The sequence below is a fragment of the Lycorma delicatula genome, chromosome 6 (assembly GCF_047948215.1).
Source record: "Lycorma delicatula isolate Av1 chromosome 6, ASM4794821v1, whole genome shotgun sequence".
NCBI classification, from domain to species: Eukaryota; Metazoa; Arthropoda; class Insecta; order Hemiptera; family Fulgoridae; genus Lycorma; species Lycorma delicatula.
This window is the reverse complement of record NC_134460.1, coordinates 141,344,367-141,367,774: the sequence shown is the minus strand read 5'-3', so window position 1 is coordinate 141,367,774 and position 23,408 is coordinate 141,344,367. Positions and strand designations below refer to the sequence as shown.

General features: G+C 30.3%; 1 protein-coding gene across 3 annotated transcripts in view; it reads right to left on the bottom strand.

The window, feature by feature from the left end:
• Positions 1 to 3,856: 3,856 nt before the first annotated feature.
• The window catches only part of E(z) (histone-lysine N-methyltransferase E(z)), a 70,615-nt gene continuing 51,063 nt past the window's right edge, over positions 3,857 to 23,408 (bottom strand). For all 3 annotated transcript variants that reach the window (XM_075368676.1, XM_075368677.1, XM_075368675.1), the window contains exons 12-14: positions 19,134 to 19,316; positions 15,694 to 15,859; positions 3,857 to 9,257 (exon numbers count right to left, since the gene is read on the bottom strand). In XM_075368676.1, coding sequence (XP_075224791.1) covers positions 9,197 to 9,257; positions 15,694 to 15,859; positions 19,134 to 19,316 — 410 coding nt within the window. In that variant the 3' untranslated portion in view covers positions 3,857 to 9,196. The remainder of the gene's footprint in view (positions 9,258 to 15,693; positions 15,860 to 19,133; positions 19,317 to 23,408) is intronic.

The following is a 23,408-nucleotide window of genomic DNA, read 5'->3' as shown; positions in this document are numbered from 1 at the left end:
TTACACAACTCCAAAATTAATACCATATTTGCATATTCCTCTATTGTAAATAAGTACTGCATTACTTCAATGGTAAACTGATCATGTTCAAACTAAAATTCACAGAAAACCTTTGCTAACGATAGCGCAGTTCAAAGTCCTCGATATATTTAACATACCTTACAGAATGCTTTAAACACCGATTGAGTATTGTGCATCGTTGATTAGCTTTTGTTATTTTATTAACAACTTTGAAATCATTATAAAAAAATTATTACCTAAGTAATTTTCATTTATTTTACAAATTTGGAACAATTTCCAGTTTTTTAAATCTTTTTAACAAAAATTTTTTTTGTACAAATTTGTCACATAACCAAAAAAGAGTTTGGTTTCTGTTTACATTAAATAAGTACTTTTCTAACAAATTTAGTAATGTACTGATTCTAAATAAGAATTTAATTTTTCTAACTTTTCTTTGTTTTATTCAACCTATCTTACACCATTTTGATCAGAGTTAAACTCCTGACAAGTAACAAAGTAATTGCACATCAAGCATAAAAAACAGGGGTTTTTACCCCAATTTATTGGTTTTCACCCCAGATTTCTCAAAACTAGTGCAGGTTCAGTGATGGATTACTGATCTCCATGACAGAGAGGTAGCATCTCAGCCTTTCATCCAGAGATCCCAGATTCAAATCCCAATCAGGCATGGCATTTTTCATATGCACATATTTCCATTTTCACATTTCCATGTACAAGCTTCTTTTTTTTCTATCCTTGTTACAAAAAAACTTAAAAAAACAAATCACTTTCTTAAATCCGCAGCAAAGTAATACTAATAAATTGTAATATTTTCTGAATACAATTGTGTTTATGTCCAATCAGCAAACACACAATAAATATATAAAGTTAATTTATCTTTAAATTTCAACCTTTGCAAGCATAATAATAAAGATAATAAAATATAAAAAATAATAAAGAATAATTCATTAATTTTTCTTTAAAGTACCGTTTATGTTCTTTAAAATGCATTATTTCCTAAATTCAATCTTATCCTTTTAAAGATATTCCTTCAAGTTTTCTTATATTTTATTTTTATGTTAGTTAATTAATAATTTCATAAAAATAATTAAAAATCAAATGAACCCACCAGGCCTAGTGGTAAACTCATCGCCATTAATCAGTTGATTTCAAAGTTGAAGTTCTAATCTTCAAATTCTAATAAACGTAATTGCTTTTATTCGGATTTGAATACTAAATCGTGGATACCAGTATTTTTTAAAAGGGAAGAAAATTCTTTTTTTTCTACATTCTGTTTAATTATAAAAATGTCAAATTACAAACATATTATATTTCATTTTGTAGCTCTTGAAACAAAATTAGGTAGTTAACTAAACAACTCTGTACAATGAGTTCTTACTTTGTAGTGTTGATGGATACCCCTAAATTTAATAACTATCATTCCCCCTCAGCACTTTTATGTAAAATGATATTGTGACAGAAATGAGTATCAATAGTTCATGATTCAGCATTAGTGAACTGAACTGTAGATGCCGCCACTAGTGGGCAATTGCTGGATAATGTTGCACTGACATTTATTTATTGCCTTCAACTTCTAGCATTATAATGGATACAAGTGTTTATCAGTAGAAACTTGAAGAATTTATCAATTATGTTTTATTTTGATTGATGTAATGTATAAATTCTTGTCAAGCCTACCGTACTTTAAATGAATTAAACAATTTTTTTAAGTGTTATAAAACTTTTTGATTGAGATGTCGAAGATATCTCATTACATGGAAAAAAATATTCTGCATTTTTTTTTTCAAAAATTAATCAGAAAATATAAAAAGTATACACACACGAAAAAAGGTTAAATAAACCTTCAAATTTAACATTTATGTAAACCTCTAAATTATAATTTTTAACCGTAAATAATTTTAAGACCTCTTCGTATGTAAGTTTCTACATAAAATAAAAAATTATTGGCCAGTTGATTGGCAATTATATTAAATAGTATACAAAGATATGAATGATAAAATACCAACAGATTTTTCCTTATTTTCATTATCTTCATAATTTATTTATTGATTTTAATATTTTCTCTAGCGATGTGTGTCAGAGTGACAGAGATGGTTAACATAGCCTTCTCATGTAGGTGTTAGTACTTCAAGGCTCTGCTACACCAGTTATAAGGGGGTCTTTCAATAATTAAAGACAAATGGCAACAGCAGAAAAACTATTTAATAGAATAAAGTGAAACTGAGATTCAAGTTGGCACTAAATAGAAAATATCAGCTGTTTGAAAAAAATGTCCATTGTTGTAACTTCTTTTATTTCAAAATGAAGGCACTACTTGAAACATGTACTATGGAAGAACAGTATGCTGTGATAACATTTTTATTTTCTTAAGGTGTAAAAAACCAGTCAAAATTCACTCACATGAGTTATTAAAGTACAAAATGTATTAGCCATGCAAACTTTTACAAGTGAATTTAAAAGTTTAAATTGCGAAGAAAAAATATCATAGATTTTCATCATAATGCAAGTTTCTACTGACGCTTTGCAAAATCACATTAATAATCTTAATTCACACACACATAAAAATTTCAGAAATTGCTAAAATTTTTTATTGAGTATTGGCACTCCTTTCAATTATTCATGAATTACTGCAAAATGTGATCAAGGTGGGTTGTAAGAGCCAACTGAAAACCAGTCAAATTCACACTTGTTAGGAACAGTTTTTAACAGAAGGTAATCTTATTTCAGATCACATCATAACTTGTTATGAAATTTGAAGTCATCATTTTGAGCCGAAATCCAAATATCAGAGCATGGAATAGAAACACGCAAGTCTGCCCACAAGGAAAAAATTCAAAACCTACACATCAACTATTAGTGATGCTAATGGTGTTTTGGAAATATAAAGACCCAATTCATTGCAACTAATTGGAAGGACATTATACAATCAACAGAGAATACTATTACAACATGATAGAAAATAAGATGAAACCTGCAATAAGGAGGAAATGTCCTAGTTCTTTCTCAAAAAGCGTAATTCTTCTGCATGGTAACACCCAGCCTCATACTGCTCAAAAGACATAAAAAGCTATTCAAAAGTTAGATTGGAAGGTCCACATCCACCTTACAGTTCTGATATCACACAATCAGATTTTTTTGGTTGGTCCTCTCAAAACGGTTTTACATGTACCAACTTTGCTAACAAAGAACAGATCAAGAATGCAGTATAAGAATGATTCAGACACCAAGGTAAACAATTCTTTACAACTGGAATAAGAAAATGTACAGACAGATGGGACAACTGCCTAAATATAGCTAGAGATTATGTTGAAAAGTAGTGTTAGTTCCATTTTCATTCAATAAATAATCATTTTTCTACTCATTTTTCTGTATTTACTGAACAGCCCCGATTCTTTTTATTGCTAACAGCTTCTTGATTCTGTAAATGACCACCAATAAGATGTTTGATTCCAATTAACAACTCAATCTTGGCCAGGAGATTCAACGATGTTACAAGCCACTGGAATGCTCATAATACCAATTACAGATGAAGCTGTCTACGGATCCTCAATCAAAAAGGTTTCACTTAATATCTGGAGACATCCAAATATCATAGGAATCAATAAATCTATAAGAATTATAAATATGTTTAATATATATGATTATGCTTCTTCCAACGTCAATACTTCAATTTTATAGAAGCATCTCCACACTAATTTCAGTAAAAAGGATTTTTAGATAAAAAAAGCACTCAAGAGTACAGGATTCGGGTAGTTCATGGACTAAACTGAGTTTACAGCATAAAATGACATAAATCAACAAATTTTAGGTTTTGGAAAATTAAATAATGATGACATTCAAAGTAAAAATTGAACTTTATTTTTGTAGAGTAACAAAACAATTCACCATCATATTAAATAAAACACATTCCTCTACATAACTCTATCTTTTGTATAATTACATTTACTGCAAATTATTATTTAAGTAACAGTTCATCCTGTGGTTTAAACAACAAATCCTCACCAGATTTTTATACAAAATAAGCAGGTACTAAACATGGTGAGTGAATTTAAACTAAGGAAAAACCAGGTATTAAAAGAAGCCAATAAAAAAAAAAAACAGAAATATGGTCCTTTCATTAATTTAGGTTATTCTGAACAGCAGTTTGTTAAAATAAATGTTTAACATAAATATTTACATAAATTAAACTCTTAAACAATTAAAAAAAAACCTTCAACAAATAAAATACTAAGTTAAAATTAATATTTTATGAATATATAAATTAATAAGCAAATTATTAATCCTCAATAATTATAAATTATTGAGGATTACAAATGTATCTGCTAAGTTTTTTGTTTATAACAATGTAATAAATAGTATTTGTCATGGCCCTAAACCAATGAGCAATACAATGCTTCCAATCTACCATGGATGTTCCAAACCGCAGGTAACTATAGTAAATCCTGCACCTGTGTGTATTTGTGGGTTTTTTTTATCAAACCCCCATTAGATACAGAGTATTCTAATCTGCTTTAACGTACATTGAACAAGGACTAAACACAAACTGAAAAAAATATTTGGTATATTTTTTTCAGTCTAAATAAAAATCTGAATCCACTGCTGTCATTAAAAAAACTAAATATTTTATATAACAATAAATTATATATATATATATATATATATATATATAATTTATATCATAAATTTATTATCATAAATATATATAATTTATATATTTAATTTTCTATATTCATTAATACATGAAACATGTTTTAAGTTGTACAGTATTCAGGGCTAGCCTGAGGCATGTGTGACGACATATGCAGCTGCAAATGCAAGCATTTTGGGAAAGATGTAAAAAACAAACAATTAGCTATTTAATATTTTTTTGAGAGCAAATTCATAAATGTAAATAATTACAGTATTATAGATGTTATTTGTTTTAAAATATTGCTTGAAAATACAGCAAAAATGCATTAAAAATCATGGTTTATACTCCAAGCACCCACTGTTTTGATTGGATTGAACAGATTGAACAGTATACAGTGGTAAGTCACAGTGAACTGTCTATCAACCATATTTCATGCTAGGGATAACTGATCACCCTTCTCCCTCCCCACTGCTGCTGCACATCTATTGCCAGTGGTGACAGGTCGTTTGTTTTGCTTTGACAATCACTGATAGTGATCAGTTGGTCAGTAAACTGTTCTGTCTGTGGATCAGTGATTATTTATATGTGTACTTGACTTCTGAAGTTTGTTTTGTAATCTTTAGTGTCCAAGTACGTGCTTTCACATTCTGAAGTGGTGTAGTGTAGTGTTTAGTATTGTATTAAGTTTGTTCCATGTTCTTTTATTTAAATAAGACTTTAAGTATGTACAAAAGAAATTTAGGCCTGTTGAGTTGGCTATTTATTGTTATTAACAATAATTTACAGAGTTACCTTGCACGTACCCTTTCATGTTTTTGCAGGTCCATAGCATTCTAATCAAAATATTTTTAAAATTGAATTAAAAAGTTTTCCAAACTCTCAGAATGAAAAATTTGAAAGCAGAAAACTAACTAAAGCCTTAAAAGATGCAAAAGCCAGTGCTTAATTATTTCATAAATATTTACCAAAACAAAATTCTAGTACAGAAAATGATGATAGGAATGATGTAACTGAACTTCAACATATTAACGAGCACTCTCAGGAACAACCAGAGTGCACTAACAGTCCAAATAACATTGATACCAATGAAAACACAACAATACTGATCATGGTACTGTAACTCATTGAATGCAAGAAAGTCATGGCACTAGCTCAGATGGTAAAATTTCATTAAAAGATCCTGCTACTTGGCCTTCACTTGTTAATACAAGTGTTTTGATTGTATTATCAATCACAGAAGAAGAGGAATGGTTATGAAGCTGATGAAGCACCTATTGAGCCCCAAGAGTTGAATTTTTTAATTTGATTAGTTGACAATGCCCGAATGGTTATATTGACGAGGTTCAAGCAGCATAAAACCAACACATCAAACTTGAATTCCTTTTTAAACTTAAACTTCCCAAGAGACAGGACTTGATCCTTTGATGAAAAAACCTAGAAGACCTTCTGTCTGATGGTTATCAAATGACATACGGAGCACCGAGTTATGCGAGGTGAGCCAATATCTATCAAAAACTTCATGGGAAATGAAAATAGGTTTTAGCTAAACAAAAATTATAACTTTGATTTATTGTTTTAATCAATGATTTTTTTTGGGGCGAAAAACAAGTTTTGCAATATCATCACCCAGGTCAAAATAATAACAAGAGGCTTATTCTCAGATTTTTCTGGTGCTCACACAAAAAAATTCTATTTTAAAAATAAGTAGCGGTACTTAAATTCCTTTTTAATATATGTATTGAAAACATAATTTCATTATTAAAATAATTTCTTTTATTAATTCTTTCACATGATTTAATGAAATCATAAATAAAACCCACACAAACCTTATAATGTAGTACTACAGCTTTATAATATAAATTAATTATATTTGTTTCAGATTTTAATATAAAAATTTGTTTAATTTTAGAGGAGAAAACACCAGTAGACATCCTAAATTTTCTGTTTGCATCTGAAGGTAAAGGTACTTACATCAATATGTGGATTACTTTAAGGGTTCTCCTAGCATTACCAATATCAGAGGCTTCTGCAGAAAGAGGTTTTCCAAAGTCTAAATTAATAACGATTTATTTTAGATCAATTTTGTAACAAGAAAGACTCAACAACCTTGCAATACTATCTATTCAAAATGACGTTTCATCATCACTAGATTATAATGACAATATTAATATGTTTTCTGTCATTAAAGCAAGAAAGATTCATATGGAAATGATATTTTCAGACACACTTTGTATAAAGTAAAATGTCTGACTTGGATTCAAGCGGAAACAAAAAAAAAATAAAAAAAGGTAAAATCACTCTAGGTAAAACAGTGTTTTTATTATATATAAATTTACCAATTCTATTATATTTTTTCCTAATTTCAAAGAATATTAATAAAATAATTTTGTAATATTCATGTATTTTTAGTGCATTTCCAAGGCCTAATTTTTTTGTAACTCCTCTCTCAAATTCTTTTCTTTCTCTACTTTAGGTCAGCTATTTTCTGAAATAACTGTATCCATTGCTCTTCCTACTCTAAATTGACACCAACTGAGCCTAAATAGATCTGACCCTCGTTTTAACAGTATATGTATTATTCTATTTTCTGCATATTCAAATCATTTTACAAAAAATTTAATGTTTATAAAAACAAAAACAAAAAAACATATTGGCAGTTTTATTTCCTACTATGAAAAAATTATAAACTTTGGAACACTTACAATGATTTCTTTGCTTTGTTTACGACATGATTTGCATTAATGAATTAAATTTATAGTAAGAGTATTAAAAATGTTCAATAAAATTTAATGAGTTATTGGAGATCTATTGAATAATCAGTAGAAAGTACTTAGTAGTAGGATATTTTTATACAAATATATATATAAAAAAAAACACAAAATAAAACTATACTTTTAAGTTTATTACTTAATTTTAATTTTTAAGTCAAGTCAAACAGATCTCCCACTTTTGGCTTGGAGGGTTTTCTATACCCCTTCCCAATTGTGAAGAGCATCAACATTCAGTCTTGCACAGACAACCTTTTTGCTCTCAGGCCAGTCCTGACAGTATTCAAGTACATAATACTTTTATTCAAGATCTTTGTAGTCTCACATACAAATCCATTTATTTTTTTAAATAAATATTCTCCGCTACACTAATAACATTAATAAAAAAAAATTATGAATTTCCTCCTTTTTCACAAAATGCCAATCTTTTCATTCATAATGAACACAGTGCCATATTGTACATGACCTAATATCTGTTTACAAATTGTAGTACCATCAATTGTGTAGGATACTTAACCTTTTTAACTCAATGGATTTACAAGCAAGAAGTCCCTGGAGACTGCATTTAGGTTAATTGAAAGATGTGATGTAATGTAAAGTGCCAATGGCCAAAGCCATGTTTCATAAAATACTTCTCATAGATTACTAAAGTTAAACAACATCAGGTGCATTTCCCTCTATCTGTTTGCATTTATTAGTAGCTTATGACCATAGCAGTTCATATCCCATTAAATAAACATTAGATAATAGCATTGTAGTTATCTATACAAGTACAGTGCAACTTGCTTCCTAAGAGAGCAAAATCTTCTCTTTCTTTTTGTACAGTAATTATTATCAACCTACTAAACACTTTTGATAATTAATTAAAACTTTCAGATTAAAATAAAAATTGTTATCCTCTTGAGAGCAAAATAATAAAATTTTCAAGCTTATTTGCCAGCTTTCCATTTTTCATTTCACTCAAAATAGATTAAAAAATATTTAGCGAAAAAGTCCACATGACAATTATGAAAGAAATTATTTTCTATATTTTAAACAAAAAATTAAATATTATGCCAGAAATAATGTTTTTATTAAAAAAAATTGTAAAAAATCGGCAAAAAATACTTATATAAATGCAAATTTGATAACAAAGATGACATGATTCATACATTTATAGATAATTTAGAAAAGAATTTAGTTGAACTTATTTTTATTTTGTTTATTTTGTACAACAGATATACACCTTTTATTATAGTATTCCTTTTTTTTAGGAAGAGGATTAGATGATAAAAATGTCCCTACCAGGAATCAACTAAAGAAGTGCCATCAAAATCTTTTATAATGCTGATCTAATTCTAGACACTCCATCACATAGAATAATGTTATAGAATAAGGAACAATACTTGGCTCATTTTATTCCTGTGAAAGATAAGTGGTTCATTAAAAGAAGACTACAAATCATATTTAAATTAAAAAAAATTACAATAAAAATGGTGAGAAAATGCAATCTGATATAAACTAATGAAAGAAACATGGGTTAAATGCATCTAATCAAAATGAAACTACTAATAACAATATAATATGCATTACCTTAAATGCTTCTAAAATGTAAACAAAAAAGAAAACAGAATTAAATTATAAATAACTTTAAAATAAAATATGATATGTATAAAAAATTACTGTTATTATCATTTCTGGAGCTTATTTTATTTTAAAAAATTCTAAAATATTATAACATAAATAAATAACACACTGAACCAACAGTGCAATAGAATCAAATATGGAAATAACTCTTCTAAAGGAATTCCATTTCTCTTTCTATGCCAACAAATTTCAGCTGTTCTGTTGGACCATATCTGAAACACAATAGACAAGTTAAGTGAGTAGAAAAATTGTATTAAAAAATCCAAATCATTAACTCCAAATTATAAAGTCGCAGATTATGCTTTATTATTGTTATAAAAGTAATTACAAAAATAAAATAATCAGGTGTGATGAAAGTATTAATTATTCAACATTAATTCATTCCTCACTACATTCCTGATTAACGATTACCCAATTGTAACTCGTTAGGGTGAGTGTACTCAAAATAGGATGTAAATAAATCACTTGCTGAATTCTTAACTTATTTCTAAATAAACCAAATAAACCTCCTTTCCAAATAAACCTCCAATTATATATACTTTTAACCCTGCAAGGATGCCTACTTTTCCCATTAAGTAAAACACACTTTCTGAGCATATTGCATATGTACATAAATAAAGAGTAATAAAGCAATCGGCTGCATTTATCTTTACATAAATAAAGAGTAATGATTACAACATATTATCAGAATCCTTTAAATAATAAGCTAACATATTTACTAGAATTTTACCTTAATTTCATGACAAGTGGCAAATATTTGTTTAATTAAAAAATATCTGATCCTCCTTGTACAACATGACACAAGCCAATAACATCTCAATATATACTAAATTTTAAACAAATTTAAAAAATAAAAAAACAAAAATTATTAATTTTATTAAAATGTAGAACTAACTGGTTTATAAAAAAAAATTACAAGACAATGAACTTTATTAATTACGATAACTTGATTCTTAGTCTTTATTAATTAATTTCACCTAAGATAGGCAATTACACTAACTAAAATAACCATAATAAATAAGGCAAGAAATTATATTTGCAGAACAGTAATTTTTTTTTTTTTTCATTTTCCATGAACAAATGCAGTAGCATTACAAATGCAATACTATCACTAAAAGAACAGCAGAACTCATTACAAATATTATAACAAAACTTGATTAATTATCTTTAATATTTGGATAGTCTCATGTTTCATGTGACAGTCTTACATGTAACAGTTTTCAATATTCAAAGACACTCAATTAGGTATATTTTGTATTATATATAATGAAATATTAGAACACCAACCACCACTACACCAACTGATTAACTAGAAACATTTTTTTAAATAAATTATTCATATGCTAATGCATATGACAATGAGCCTTCATATAATATGTTTAACAAAAAATATCAGACTATACAAATCAACAATATTGTTATATTAGTCTTACAAAACTGACCTGTTAAAGACTAACTACCAAAGAAATTTCTTACTAGAGATGACAGTCAACAGACAAATGCCTGTTGAATGATGAATAGCGATAAAAACAGTAAAATTTAAGGAGCAGACCCGGCTTTACTTGATAATCATCTCAAGCACTAATTTAACTTCCTGTGCAACTGCCAAATAGGAAATACAGATTCCACACAGACCCAAAGACAGTCACCAGCCTACTAACCCAATAAATGTGATTTACTTGCTACAACTACAGAATGACAAGAACATAGCAGCATTGATGAAGCCAGATGTTGGCAGGCCAGTGAGTACATAATTCTCAAAGTATCTATCCAAGGAAGAAATGGCAAAAAAAGAAAGATGGAAGATAGAAATAATCAATTACACTGCCAAACAAATTGCCTCATATAAGAACAGACTGCAGTATTACTATTATTTTAATAAATTATAAAAAAGTAAGTTTTTAAAAATTAAAAACAAATGTATATAACTTTTTAAAAAAATCACTGATGAAAATTAAAATTATATTGTATTATTTTGCCTGAAATGAATTAAAAGAAAAATTAACCACCCAAAAAAGACTGGTTTCTTTCCAAAGCATTTCGAATTGGGAGTTTATTTGCCATTTTCCTTCCGGTACCTCACTATCAGTTTATACTATAGTATAAATACTCTAGAAATGATATTTCTATACTCTAGCCCTACGGTATAAATTTAGATGTTCAGTTTAAGCCTGCAGTTACATTTGCGTAGTGCCTGCCATCGATTGCTAATAGCGTTTTTGCAATCATCATTCCACCAAGGAAGAATGGAAGGACGTCTAGGTTTACTCCATGTTTGTGGGATATATTTCTTACCATTCTAAGTATCATGGACAGAAAAGAGGAAAGTTGATCAAAGATGTCTGCACCATTGTCACACTGTGATGGGAAGGCTTTATAATAATCATTAATTCGCCTTTTTAACAATCCACCTCTGTGGCCTTTTTTCTACTTCGCGGTCAATACCAAAAGCAATAATAATTGGCCTGTGATCACTGCCATATAAGTCATCACAAGCAGACCAATTAAGACAAGGGAGTAAACTCAATGAGCATACGAAGAGGTCGATATTTGACAGTGTACCAGAAGATGAGGACATAAATGTATGTAACCCATCATTCAGTAGACAAAGATCCAAAGACAAAGGTAGACAAAGATCTTCTCTCCCTCAGTTTATCATATTTCCTTGAGAGGAGCAGAAAGGTGAGTCCCAAGAAATATGGTGGGTATTGAAATCTCATACTATTAATTACAGTGATGGGATTTGTGTACGGAGATTAGATATTTCTAGAGCATTGAATTCAGAGTTCAGTGAGAGATACAAATTGCAGATTGCAATTTAAATGGGACTGAGATTTTTATAGCAACAGCAAGAATGAGGGTTGCTAGCTATAGCCTTTTAGCCGACACCTCATACCAAATGAACATAGCAACTGGCTCTCTCTACAGATAGTAGAGACAGTACAAGTAGAGATAGTACATGACTATCTCTCACAGGTATAGCCTCTGAGTGTTATCACATCTTGTTGTATTAAATGTGTTTCTTGGAATCACATTATTAATGGTTCATTTGCGCGTATCAACACTCTAACATAGCTACCCTCATTCTTGCTGTTGCTATAAAAATCTCAGTCCCAGTTAAATTGTAATCTGCAATTTGTATCTCTCACCGAACTCTAATGCGGGACCAAAGACCTCTAATGTTCTATTGAATAATCCTCATAAATAAAGGTAGTTAGTTAGATGCAGCAGTAAAGGTAAATATGACTAAATTAGTTGAACGTGATCCGGTTTTTCCTTTTTGTGTTTTAGATTTTAAAGAACTCTGATGTTCTGGGATCAGCTGGTTCCTCAACCATATCCTCCAGTAAATGAGGTGGGAGATTTTGAAGGATGGGAAGTTGTAGATGACATCCCAGAGGGGATGGTTATGTGGGCTCTAACAGGGAGCTCATTAAATGGCTTACCACTAATTGTGTTTACGCCTACCCATATAGGTAAAACTTTGGGGACAGGATCTTTCAGAGGGAACCCAATGTTGGTTTCACTAACTGCAGCTAATGACTTTCTGTTCATTTTTGTCAGCTCTGAAATAGTGGCTGTAAGTGAAGCAACTTGGTCAGAAACCATCTGAACAGGTTTTTTTAACTTACTGCTGGATCCACACTGCTAATTATCTACATTTGTAGGAGCTTGTTTTGATGTAACGATGACAAACGGTACAACTGGTTAAACAGGTTCTGTGAGTTAATTATCTTTTTATATTATCTGCGTGCAGCCAGAAAAGATAGCTTTGCTCAGTACAGATTTTGAGAATTGCCTTTTCTTCTTTAAAAGTTGGGCAGTTTCAGGAGCGGGCTGTATGTGAACCACTGTAGTTCGCACATTTTTCATCTTCTTGACAGTTAGTGTCATTGTGGCCTTCCTTAGCACATCAAGCACAGATCTCTGTTTTTGAGCAAGATGTTGTAGTGTGACCATACCCTTGGCATCTGAAATATCACCATGAGTTGGGTATGAATGATCGTACTCGAACCGGCAGATAACCCACTTTAATCTTTTCTGGTGGTACCAGGAGATTGAATGTCAATATAAGAGACGGTGTTGGTTCTTCCATTCTGCTCTGCCATTTCATTATACACTTTACTTCCACAGCTTGCGGATGAAGCTCATCAGATATTTCAGTGATAGCCATACCTAAAAGGTCTCGGCAAAAAATTACTCCCTGGCTCATATTTAGTTTTGTGGCATTCTACACTGATATTTATACCACCCATATTATAGAGATGTAAGATAGATCAACTCTGTTCATCATAAAATTTTTCAACCGGAATTGATCCATCTCGCAATTTTCTAATGTTCTTTGGGGAACCACATGAAGTTGTTACAACTTTGATTACTAAGAAAGGCGAGACCTTTTCGAGGTAGCCACCTTCCTGATTATTATAGAGAACAACGAATCTGATATTTTTATATTTAAGATTAAATGCATCAGAATTTAATGCACTACCTTCTGCATGACTACTATCCTCATCAGATAATGCTGAAAGAGGACTCTTCACAAGGCTATTAAAGTTGATGGTATTTTCAGATGGGCCACCAACCATCACAGGATTTATTTTTGAACTTGAAACTTTGGTCCAACGAGTACCGGCGATATAATGGACCACTCCAGCAGAGCGCAAATGTACTGGAGCTAGTGCTAAATACAACTGGGTTCACCCCGGTGCCCAGAGGACATTGTTTGAGATTCACTATGTATAGCCATTCACCCATTGGCTTGGGTTATGGTTGCGCTTTTTAAGGTGTCGCAACATCACCAAGTGTATGTGTAAGAAACACTAGAATGTTGTAATGTAGTTGTAAAAGGGTACATGTTGTAAATTGTGTAGTGTTCTCGGTATAGTGTAGTGTTCTGCAGCTCTGGATGTAGTGAGAAAGGCTGCAGAGGCTAGGGCACTGTGGGGATGCCAATTTCCAAAGTATTAAAGAATAAGACTCCCCATCGGGGCCCTGTATTTCTGATAGCATTATTATTTTTTTTAATTTTGCTGGACTATAATGCTGACTTAAAAGGTTCAATCTAACCAATTATTTCATATAAGAAAAACTGTAACACTTTAGCTCAAATTAACAGGAGAGATTAGAAAAAAGAAAAATACTTTATTGATTCAATAAAAAAATGTAAGAAAATAAATAAGGAAAAGAGAGAAGGAAACAATTTAAAGATTGAAATATATTCAGTGATTTTCATTAAAGAGAAAGTTCAAAGTAAAAAAAACTAAAACCGAAACAACTAAAACCAAAGAGGAAATTTAGCAAGTAAAGTTGTAATAAAACCAAACCAAGGAGAAGACAACACTGAACAGTTCTATTATATAAAATCTAGTAGGATTTCAACAAAAATCTAAAAGCTCATAAACATAAAGAGACCATAAAAAACACAAGAAAACGAGGTTTAAGGTCAAGTAAAAAAAGAACAACTGCAAGGCTTATAAAAACACAAAATGACTGTGAACACTACGGTAGATGCATCATTAAGATGAATTAAAAATGATTTTAACTCACTTGTAACATGTCTGTAATATAATAAATTCATTGTAGGTAACTCAAGATGAGACACAATTACTCCTCAAAAGGAGACAGAGCTTTTCTTGAAACAAACGTTAACATTTTTGTAGGCCACTGTGGAGAGATTTTATCCAAATAAAATTTTGGGTTATAATACCAATCAATCAGGTATGGCATTTTTTATACATTTAAAAAATTTCATTCCATATATTTAAATACAATCTACAAATCTAGATAACTGTACTAGGGCAGATTTATAGATCAAGCTTATAAGGAAAGATTTATGTTAAATGGCCATGTGAATAGGCATAACTGTCGGTAATGGAGCAATGACACTCCCAGATGAATGTTAAAGGGTCAATCATATTACCCTGAAAAAGTAAATATTTGGGTAAGAAATTGATAATTGGAACTGGTAATCATACAGTACGGCCTTTTATTTTAGAGGAAACCTTACAGGAGATGATTTTTACAACTTGTTAGCTAATAGGATTTTACCAAATATCCAGGGAAATTTGGACATTAGTTAATTTATGGTTTCAGCAAGATGAAGTGCCACCTCAATATTATCAAAGGGCACAGCAGATTTAAAATGAAGCATTTCTAGATCATTGGATAGGTTGTACAGGAGCCATTTCCACTTTTGCAACTTTGACTGCTTATTACTTAAAAAGGAAGACATTTATTGAAAAGTTTTGCCATAGTTTTTCTCATAAAATCTTACATTAACATCGTGTATCACATGTTCATCTTCCTATTTTAAAAAATGTTTGATTCAATAAGGAAGTTCCATGAAGGAAAAATTTCTAACCATTTGGATCTACATATAAAAGTAATAATTTTGTATGTAGATCCACACCTGTTACTACCTCCTAGCATCTCTCAGCTTTGAAATATGAAGCCTTTTCCATAATTTTATCACCCTGTAAGTAGTAATGTTATAAAAAAGTAATAATAATAACATACTTATAATTTATTTAACAAGACTCTAAAGCCTTGAGGAGTTTTTTACACACTCTTTTATTTTATAAAACATTCCTTTAAGATTCATAGCAAGTAAACTTAACAAAAAAATATTAAAAAAAGAAAAAGAATAACCTGTAGTCAAAGAAAAGTTCTTCACCAGGCTGGATTGCTCTCTTTGCAAATATACCAATCCTATGATCTCCATTCACCATCATCACTTTAGCATAGCAATTAGGATTTATAGAATGATTTGCAAAACGGATCTTATTACCTTTCCGTGTAGCATCAACCACAAAATCTAAAACAAGGTGCATACATACATAATAGAGATCAAACCATACTCATTCATTTATTTAAATAACTATTTTATTTAATTAAATAAAACATTTGCTAATCTAACTTAATTTATGTTCAACTAGCAAAACCAAATTTCTATTGTTAATAAAAAGTGTGATTCAAAAAAATTAAATACAAATTATTACACTTACTAATAAATGGCTAGTATATAAGAGAGAGAGGTTTAGAAGGTTGCTGAATTCGCAACAAACGAGTATTATTTTGAGATAATTTGCATTCATCTCCACTAATACATGTAACGTATTTTTATTAAATTATTTTATTGTACTTATTCCTCAGTGTATCTTAAAAAGTAATCAAGCTCATTGATGATCTGTGTTCATAACAGCTTGTCCACTGACAATAGTCATATAGATTAAGTGACTTCAAACCACATAAAGTTATCCAGCAAATTTTTAATTAAATTAAATTTTTTAATTTAATGTATATGTTGGAGGTACAAAAATTCAGTGATGTTAATTTGCTTTTTTAGTTTTTTGGGGGGTTTTACACGGCAGAAACTTTTTTTACATTTCGCAGTGATTTTAAAAAAAATCAAGGGTTATAGAAAATGTATATATCTCACCTTTACCTGTCCTAAAAACATGGGGAAATAAGCAGTTTTTTTAATAAAGATAATTTGGAATTTTTTCCAGTCTCAATGTTAAATTTTAACAATAATTATATATTTTCCTCAGATATTTTTGTTTCTAGGGCTCTTCTTTATTTAGGAAGAAATGGAATCTAACAGAAAATTTTTTATATAAACTATTGAGAAGTATTCATACTCATAAAATTTTCAGTAGCGAGACTTGCTCCCCCTCCTTCAAAAAGTTCTTAAACATTTAGAAACTGCATGTCTTACATTAATATCGCATTGATTGGATACAAGATAAAAATCTAAACTTCTGTCCCATAATAATATTGTTTATCTGAACAAATATAACTATATCTAAGGTGACTGAACTAAACAACTGTTTATGAAGAGTAGCTGAAATGTAATGTACAAATATTCATAATCCACAAATGAAAAGAGATAGTCAAACGAAACAAATATGGCATAAAAGTAGATTTTTATTTGCTGTAAAAGGTTACACTTATTTTTCCATGTAGTCACCATTTACCGCTATAATTTTCTCCCAGCGGTGAACCAGTTTATTCATTTCTTCGATGATGGATGCTGGTGGTCTTTCATTAACCCATAATCACTGAATGACATTTTATTTTCCCATACATTCCAATGTCCAATACATTTCAGCCACTCCTTGTACTATTAAGACAAAAAGCCTGTTAAAATGCTGATTTAGAAATGTGCAGGCAAGCTCATGTATGTATGTGTGTATGTGCACACACACACACACACACACTTAGAGAGAGATATTTATATATTTTTTATCTAAAGGTGCTCTTTTCTTCCTAAAGTGCTCTGTAAGATTATGGCTTATGCTTAACCATAATAAGAATACCAATATCAGGATGGGCAGGAAGTCCCTTACATTAGTTATGAAACTATTAGGAAGGAGTAGCTTATCTCCTATAAATATAAAATGTCTGTGTGGGTTCCACCATGTTTAAAGCATTGCTGTATACGCCTCCATGTACAGTTGTACATCCAAAACAGCATATCACAGGTAATCATTTCAAATGCTGACCAAACAGCATCTTGGAGCTGCACATTGTTGATGTATCTGCGTTTTCTTTTACAAAACCCCAGAGTCCATTGTCAGATACTCATCTAGGAATGTGCATCAACATGATGTACATTCTTTTTAACGTTTGTTCTCAGAAAGTGTTCAAACACTGACATGCATAAACATATCGATCAAAGTCACCGACACTCAACTCATTAACTGTGAACACATGGAAACATTAAACTTCCAAGTCCTTCTGCATATGGTCTCACACTGTCGATTTGTCAATCTTGGAATGCCTAACTCTGCAGAAAGTTTGGATGTTCATTTCATTAATGATCGTTGAATCGATGCCTCCACAGCAGCACACATCTCAACTCAAGTGCTCAGCCTTGCACTGTGTAGCACAACAAGAACATTTCTTGTTGCAAAAGCCTTCTCCTCCATGTCAGTAATGTTTGCCATGACAATGGCAATTTTTGAAAACACACAAGTCATTCATAATGTTTTACCATTGTGTGTATGTTCATGGACCCACACACAAGTTAAAAAATGCTGTTCAACAATGAACATACTCGTATCCACAATCGTTCACACTCAACTATGATTAAGGTTTCCATGAATGAGCACACCAAACAATCCCCACCACAGCTTATCCTCCCAACCTTTTCCAGCAGCAATGAGCGATATCAGCAGTAACAATTGGCAGCAGTAGAGCCCAAATAAGCTGAATTTATTACAATGTAATGGGACTTCCTGCCCACTCCGTAAAAAAAAAACAGACAAGCCATTACTGCCTGAAAAACATAAGTCAAAAATCCCGTACCAATCAAACTATGAAGTCACATAAGAAAACACACACTGCACTGCAAGTAATTAATCCAGTAACTGTAAAAGTATGCCAAGAAATTTTCAGGCTAAGCTCACATATATATATATATAAAATATGGAAATACCCCCAAAAAATAAAATAATTCAAAACCCAGATAAAAGTCTGATTTTAATAATTTGAAAATTTTATCTCTAAATTTCAGCTACACAAAACAACAGAATTCTGTGTTACTTACCTATAACTACAATACCTCATATACACAAAATCAACAAAAATGTGATGCACAGTCACATGGCAGTTGTCAGGTGTCTTCACTTTTCTAAAGTAATGTAAGAAATCTCTTTCAGCTTACAAAGTGATTTAATTTACTTTATATAACTTAAAGTATGAGTTTATTTACTAAACTACACAGTTTATACATTAAGTGTATTAAATTTATCATCTAAATAGGCATTTCCTATTTGAAGAGCATTAAAATGTTATGTTCCCATGACCATTTAAATAAGTTGGGCAGGTACTAATATATCACCACACTAACCTCTCAAGATGTAAGAATAACTAGTAAACAATAAAGAGAAGACAGACAAACATAAATTATGTAACCAGTAAAAATTTTTTATCATTAACAGATACAATAAATAAATAAACTACAATGTGTAATTTATCCCTTATAAAAAGTTTTTATGCAAGCCAAGTTATTGAATTTCTTTGAAATTATTTACTAAAAATTGCATGATCAAAAATAGTTGAATTTTTATTAATATTCAACCTACCATTATTAAGATTGAAAAGGAAGCTACACATGTATTTATCGTATACTTTGCCTCTCCTATCAGCTTCATCTTGGGAAATAATTTCACCACAATATTCAGAAATGAACTCATTTTTCTGAGCAGAATCTTTGAGAAATATACCCCAGCCAGCTACATCAGAAGGTGCCATAAGTAAATGTTTATCTGAAAGAAAAAAATCATCAAAGTGGATAAAATAATAGTTATTTGTTGGTTATTATTAAAAAAATATTCAAAATATTTTATTATACATTACATATTTTTATGTTATGTTCAACTGTTACTTCTTAAAATTTGAGTACTAAAATGCAAGTTCCGCACAGTAACTGCATTAAAAAATAACATTACTTTTAAGGACTTCCAACTCTACAACTCCTTATATTTCTTCAACAATATTTGCACTAGAAACTTCAATAAATTATTAAGCATTTATATTTTGTTTTCCTAGAACCATTAATCAAATAGCTCATAAACAAATGAGTTTTTGTAATGTTCATACAAAATCTGTTTGAATAATTCACAAAAATTTAATTAACCAAGACATAGCTTATGATAAAAATTATAAAATTTCATAAACCCCAATTCTACAAATTACTGTAGGGAAAATCTGTTTATCAGGAAATCCACAAAACAGAGCATAATCTGAATTTAAATTAAACAACTGTTTTTATCACAATTTATTTTTTTTTATTTTATTCTTCTTTATTTTTATAAATAACTTTTTTTGTAAATGTTATACAAAGAAAATAAAAAAAAAGAATTAATTGCATATTATATTTACTGTATTACCTGGATAGTAAACATAAAGATTTTAAGAAAATGACAATAAGTTAGACCTGCAGTTCAGCAACAAAAACAAATGAAAATAAAATGCAGTAATAAAGGGAAGTTAACTACACAGTATACATAATAAAACTCCATTTAACCTTGTTTTTGTCCATAAAATGTGTAATCAGTTTGATTATAATTGCCATGAATCTCATAATAAATTAGATATATGTTAATAATAGGGCTGATATCATGTCTGTTGTTATATTAACATGTTCACCACAGATCGGGACACACCTGTGAGCCGAACCAATGAATTCATTTTGTCGTTTTGGTACACCAATGTGTATTGTGCTATCATAATTGTACATACTATGTTTGATAGGCGTTTTGGCACATCAGTGTATCAAATGACTCAACTATTTTAAATTGTTTTACTACTTGCCGTCTTATAATAATGACAGGCTTGGTGGTACCAGTTCTAAGGAATGATTATTAGTCTACGATTGTCACAGGCATTCATTCTGACTTCTGAATGAATAGCAGTGTAGAAATAGGCATGACTTCAAATTTAAAAAAAAAAATTCTTTTAAAAACATTTATTTTTATTATATTTTATTCAGCAAGTTTATTTATCAAAATCATAGAATGCAAAACATCATATAAAACATAACATCATAAAACAAAGAATAAGAAAAAAATTAAAATTATTGGTAAAAAATTAAATCTTGAATTATACACTGAATTATTGAAATTGTCCATTGCTAGGATTCAAGTACTGGAATTGTTCATTGCTGTTTCACATACGAAATTAACAGATTCTTATTATATTTTATATAATATAAATTGTATCAACTCTGTAAATATTTTTAGATAAAAATTATGCACGTGCTTAATTGTAAAGAATTACTTCTAAAATAAAAAAAATACAAGTACACAATGAATCAAATAAAAGCTAGAACAAACCACCGATATATATTATTTACGTTACTATAATATTATCAGAGAACCTACAGACAAATTGTAACAAAAAAAATTGAATTATAATGCATATAAAATCTAAAGGCGGGTCCTCCCTGCAAGCTGCCTCTACTTGCCTCCTCTACCCCACAGTTGCGGTTTATCAGGATACTGCATGCAAAACAAAACAACTCTTTTCATCTTCCGAGTCTGTATGCTTCTTCCCATACTGTTCATAAAAATTTTTATAACAATGCTGGCATCTTTTGTGAACTGCTTGTATTGCTCAGATGATTTCTCTAAATAACTGATAATCTTCTTATTGACAACAGGATTTTGTATTACAGATTCTGAATCAGACGTTAGCTTTTTAATTATAAAATGATTCTAAAATGTAAAAGTGAAATTAATTTTTCATTAAAGAAATTTTGGTGTGATGTCCATGCCTTGCAGACACTAGTTCCAAAAATAAGTTCCATTGCTACTTTTCTGTACCACTTTATGGTTTTTCTTAAATTAAAACAGTTTGCAGCTAACTGATCGGAAAGATCTATTATTGGCTTTGTTATATCTGAAAATTCTATCTTTTACTGCATTCCCAAATTTGTTTCCTTTGTTTAATTCCACCATCTTTCCTTTATGTTCAGTACAGGAAGTCATCATTAAAACTTGCTCTTTTAAACATCCATTTGACTACTTTTACACTTTTTTTTACTCTTTTTTTGGGAGCGCAGCACAACAAAGGTTCATTATTAGCACTCAAAAGCAATGATGTTACATACTAATTTTTAATACATGGTCTTAGTTTAACGATATATAAACTAATTAACAGAAAAAAATAAAATTAACAAATAAACCGCACAATAACACTGGTAAAATGGAGAAGTTTCATCACAATATAAATGCTCAACTTTAATAAATAACAAGATATTCAATAACATCCTCAGATTGCTTCCTAGAATATCTCAAAATATTTATTATTTTGCATACCCTCAACTTCACCCTTTTTTTGGCACCTTTTTACAAAATCTACTGGAAGTCCTTTTCTATTGCCTCTAAGCATGCCACAATTGAATAACTTCCTTTCCAACAACTCTTCAACTAGAGGTAAACTTGTGTAAAAATTGTCTCCATAAAATAACCTCCCTTCGTCTAACACGCTTTCTGTAATTTCTATTGATATTTTACGAGCATGGCCAATGTTTTGAGTAACTTCTGTTGTTTTTCCTGCATGAATAATTATATTATAGGTAGATCCAGATGGCAGATATAGTTTGAACAATTTTATCCCATACTTTTTGGGGAATATACTTAAAAAAATAAGCCTTCCTCTCCAAGGAATAATACTCTCATCAATTACTAATTCTTTCCCCAGTTTTATAACTGTTTGAAAATTACTTAGTAACATATTTAATAAAATTCTACTACTACCATCATTATTTTCATTATTGACAAAATGCCAGTGGTTTAAAATTGTAATAAATCTGTCACTGGGAATCATTATTTTTATGACAGCATTTGCAAACATATCATTTGACCAGTAGACGCATATATCTGGCAAGTGATCTGTGCTCATAAACATAAGAATTGCAAGAAATTTTCTCACTTCATTCGCATTAGTATTGGCACATTTAAATAACTTTTCATTTTTTCTGGCTTTTTTGCTTAAACATTGATTAACAAAATTATTAGTTTCAGTAACAATAAAATCTACTACATCATCTAATAAAAACATGGTAAACAACTCAAAGGGATTTTCTGATGAAATGTCAGATCTTAAGTACTGGTCATCTTGTAAAGAATTTCAGTAATAGGAGACCAATCAGACCTGTTTATTGTAGCTTCATCTCCACTTGATTCTGATGTATGGGAGTTATGTGTATTAGTATATTTTCCTGATAATCCCGGTCCTCATCAGTGTTGTCAGAAAATCTTCATCAGAAGAGGCATAGACAGAAGTGCTGGTGCTCAGATTACCAGTTGAAGTGCTGGTCTGCATGGTAATTATAACAAATGGCTGAATACTTGACATACTGGGTTCAAAGAGATCTACAGGATTATTTTCTGCTAGATTAGATGTAAAAAGATTCAATGTTATCAGTACATAAATGTGAAATTAGTATTACAACCAGACTATTTTCAATGTCAGGTTCTTCATCATTTGATGACGATAATAACCCTAATTTTTTCATCAGTGCACTTTGCCAGACACCAATAATTTTTTGTTTAGGCATTTTTATTTAGTAAAATGAAAATAAATTAATAAAAAACTGCAAAACTTAAGAAACAAACACTGTCAGAACAAATGTATAGACTAGTCATGTCTGATAAACAAACACGACTGACATCAAGGTTGCTAGAAAACAAAGGCCCTGCGTGTAGGTGTGCCACTCCCCCACCATTTCTAACTAACCTAAGCAGTATGCCTGTGTACTGCAAAGTGATTCAGTAAACAAATAACAGCACGACAGCCTCGAGCACCAATGCAGTTCTTTTGTAGGTCAGAGTGTAACATGTGTGCTGGCAATT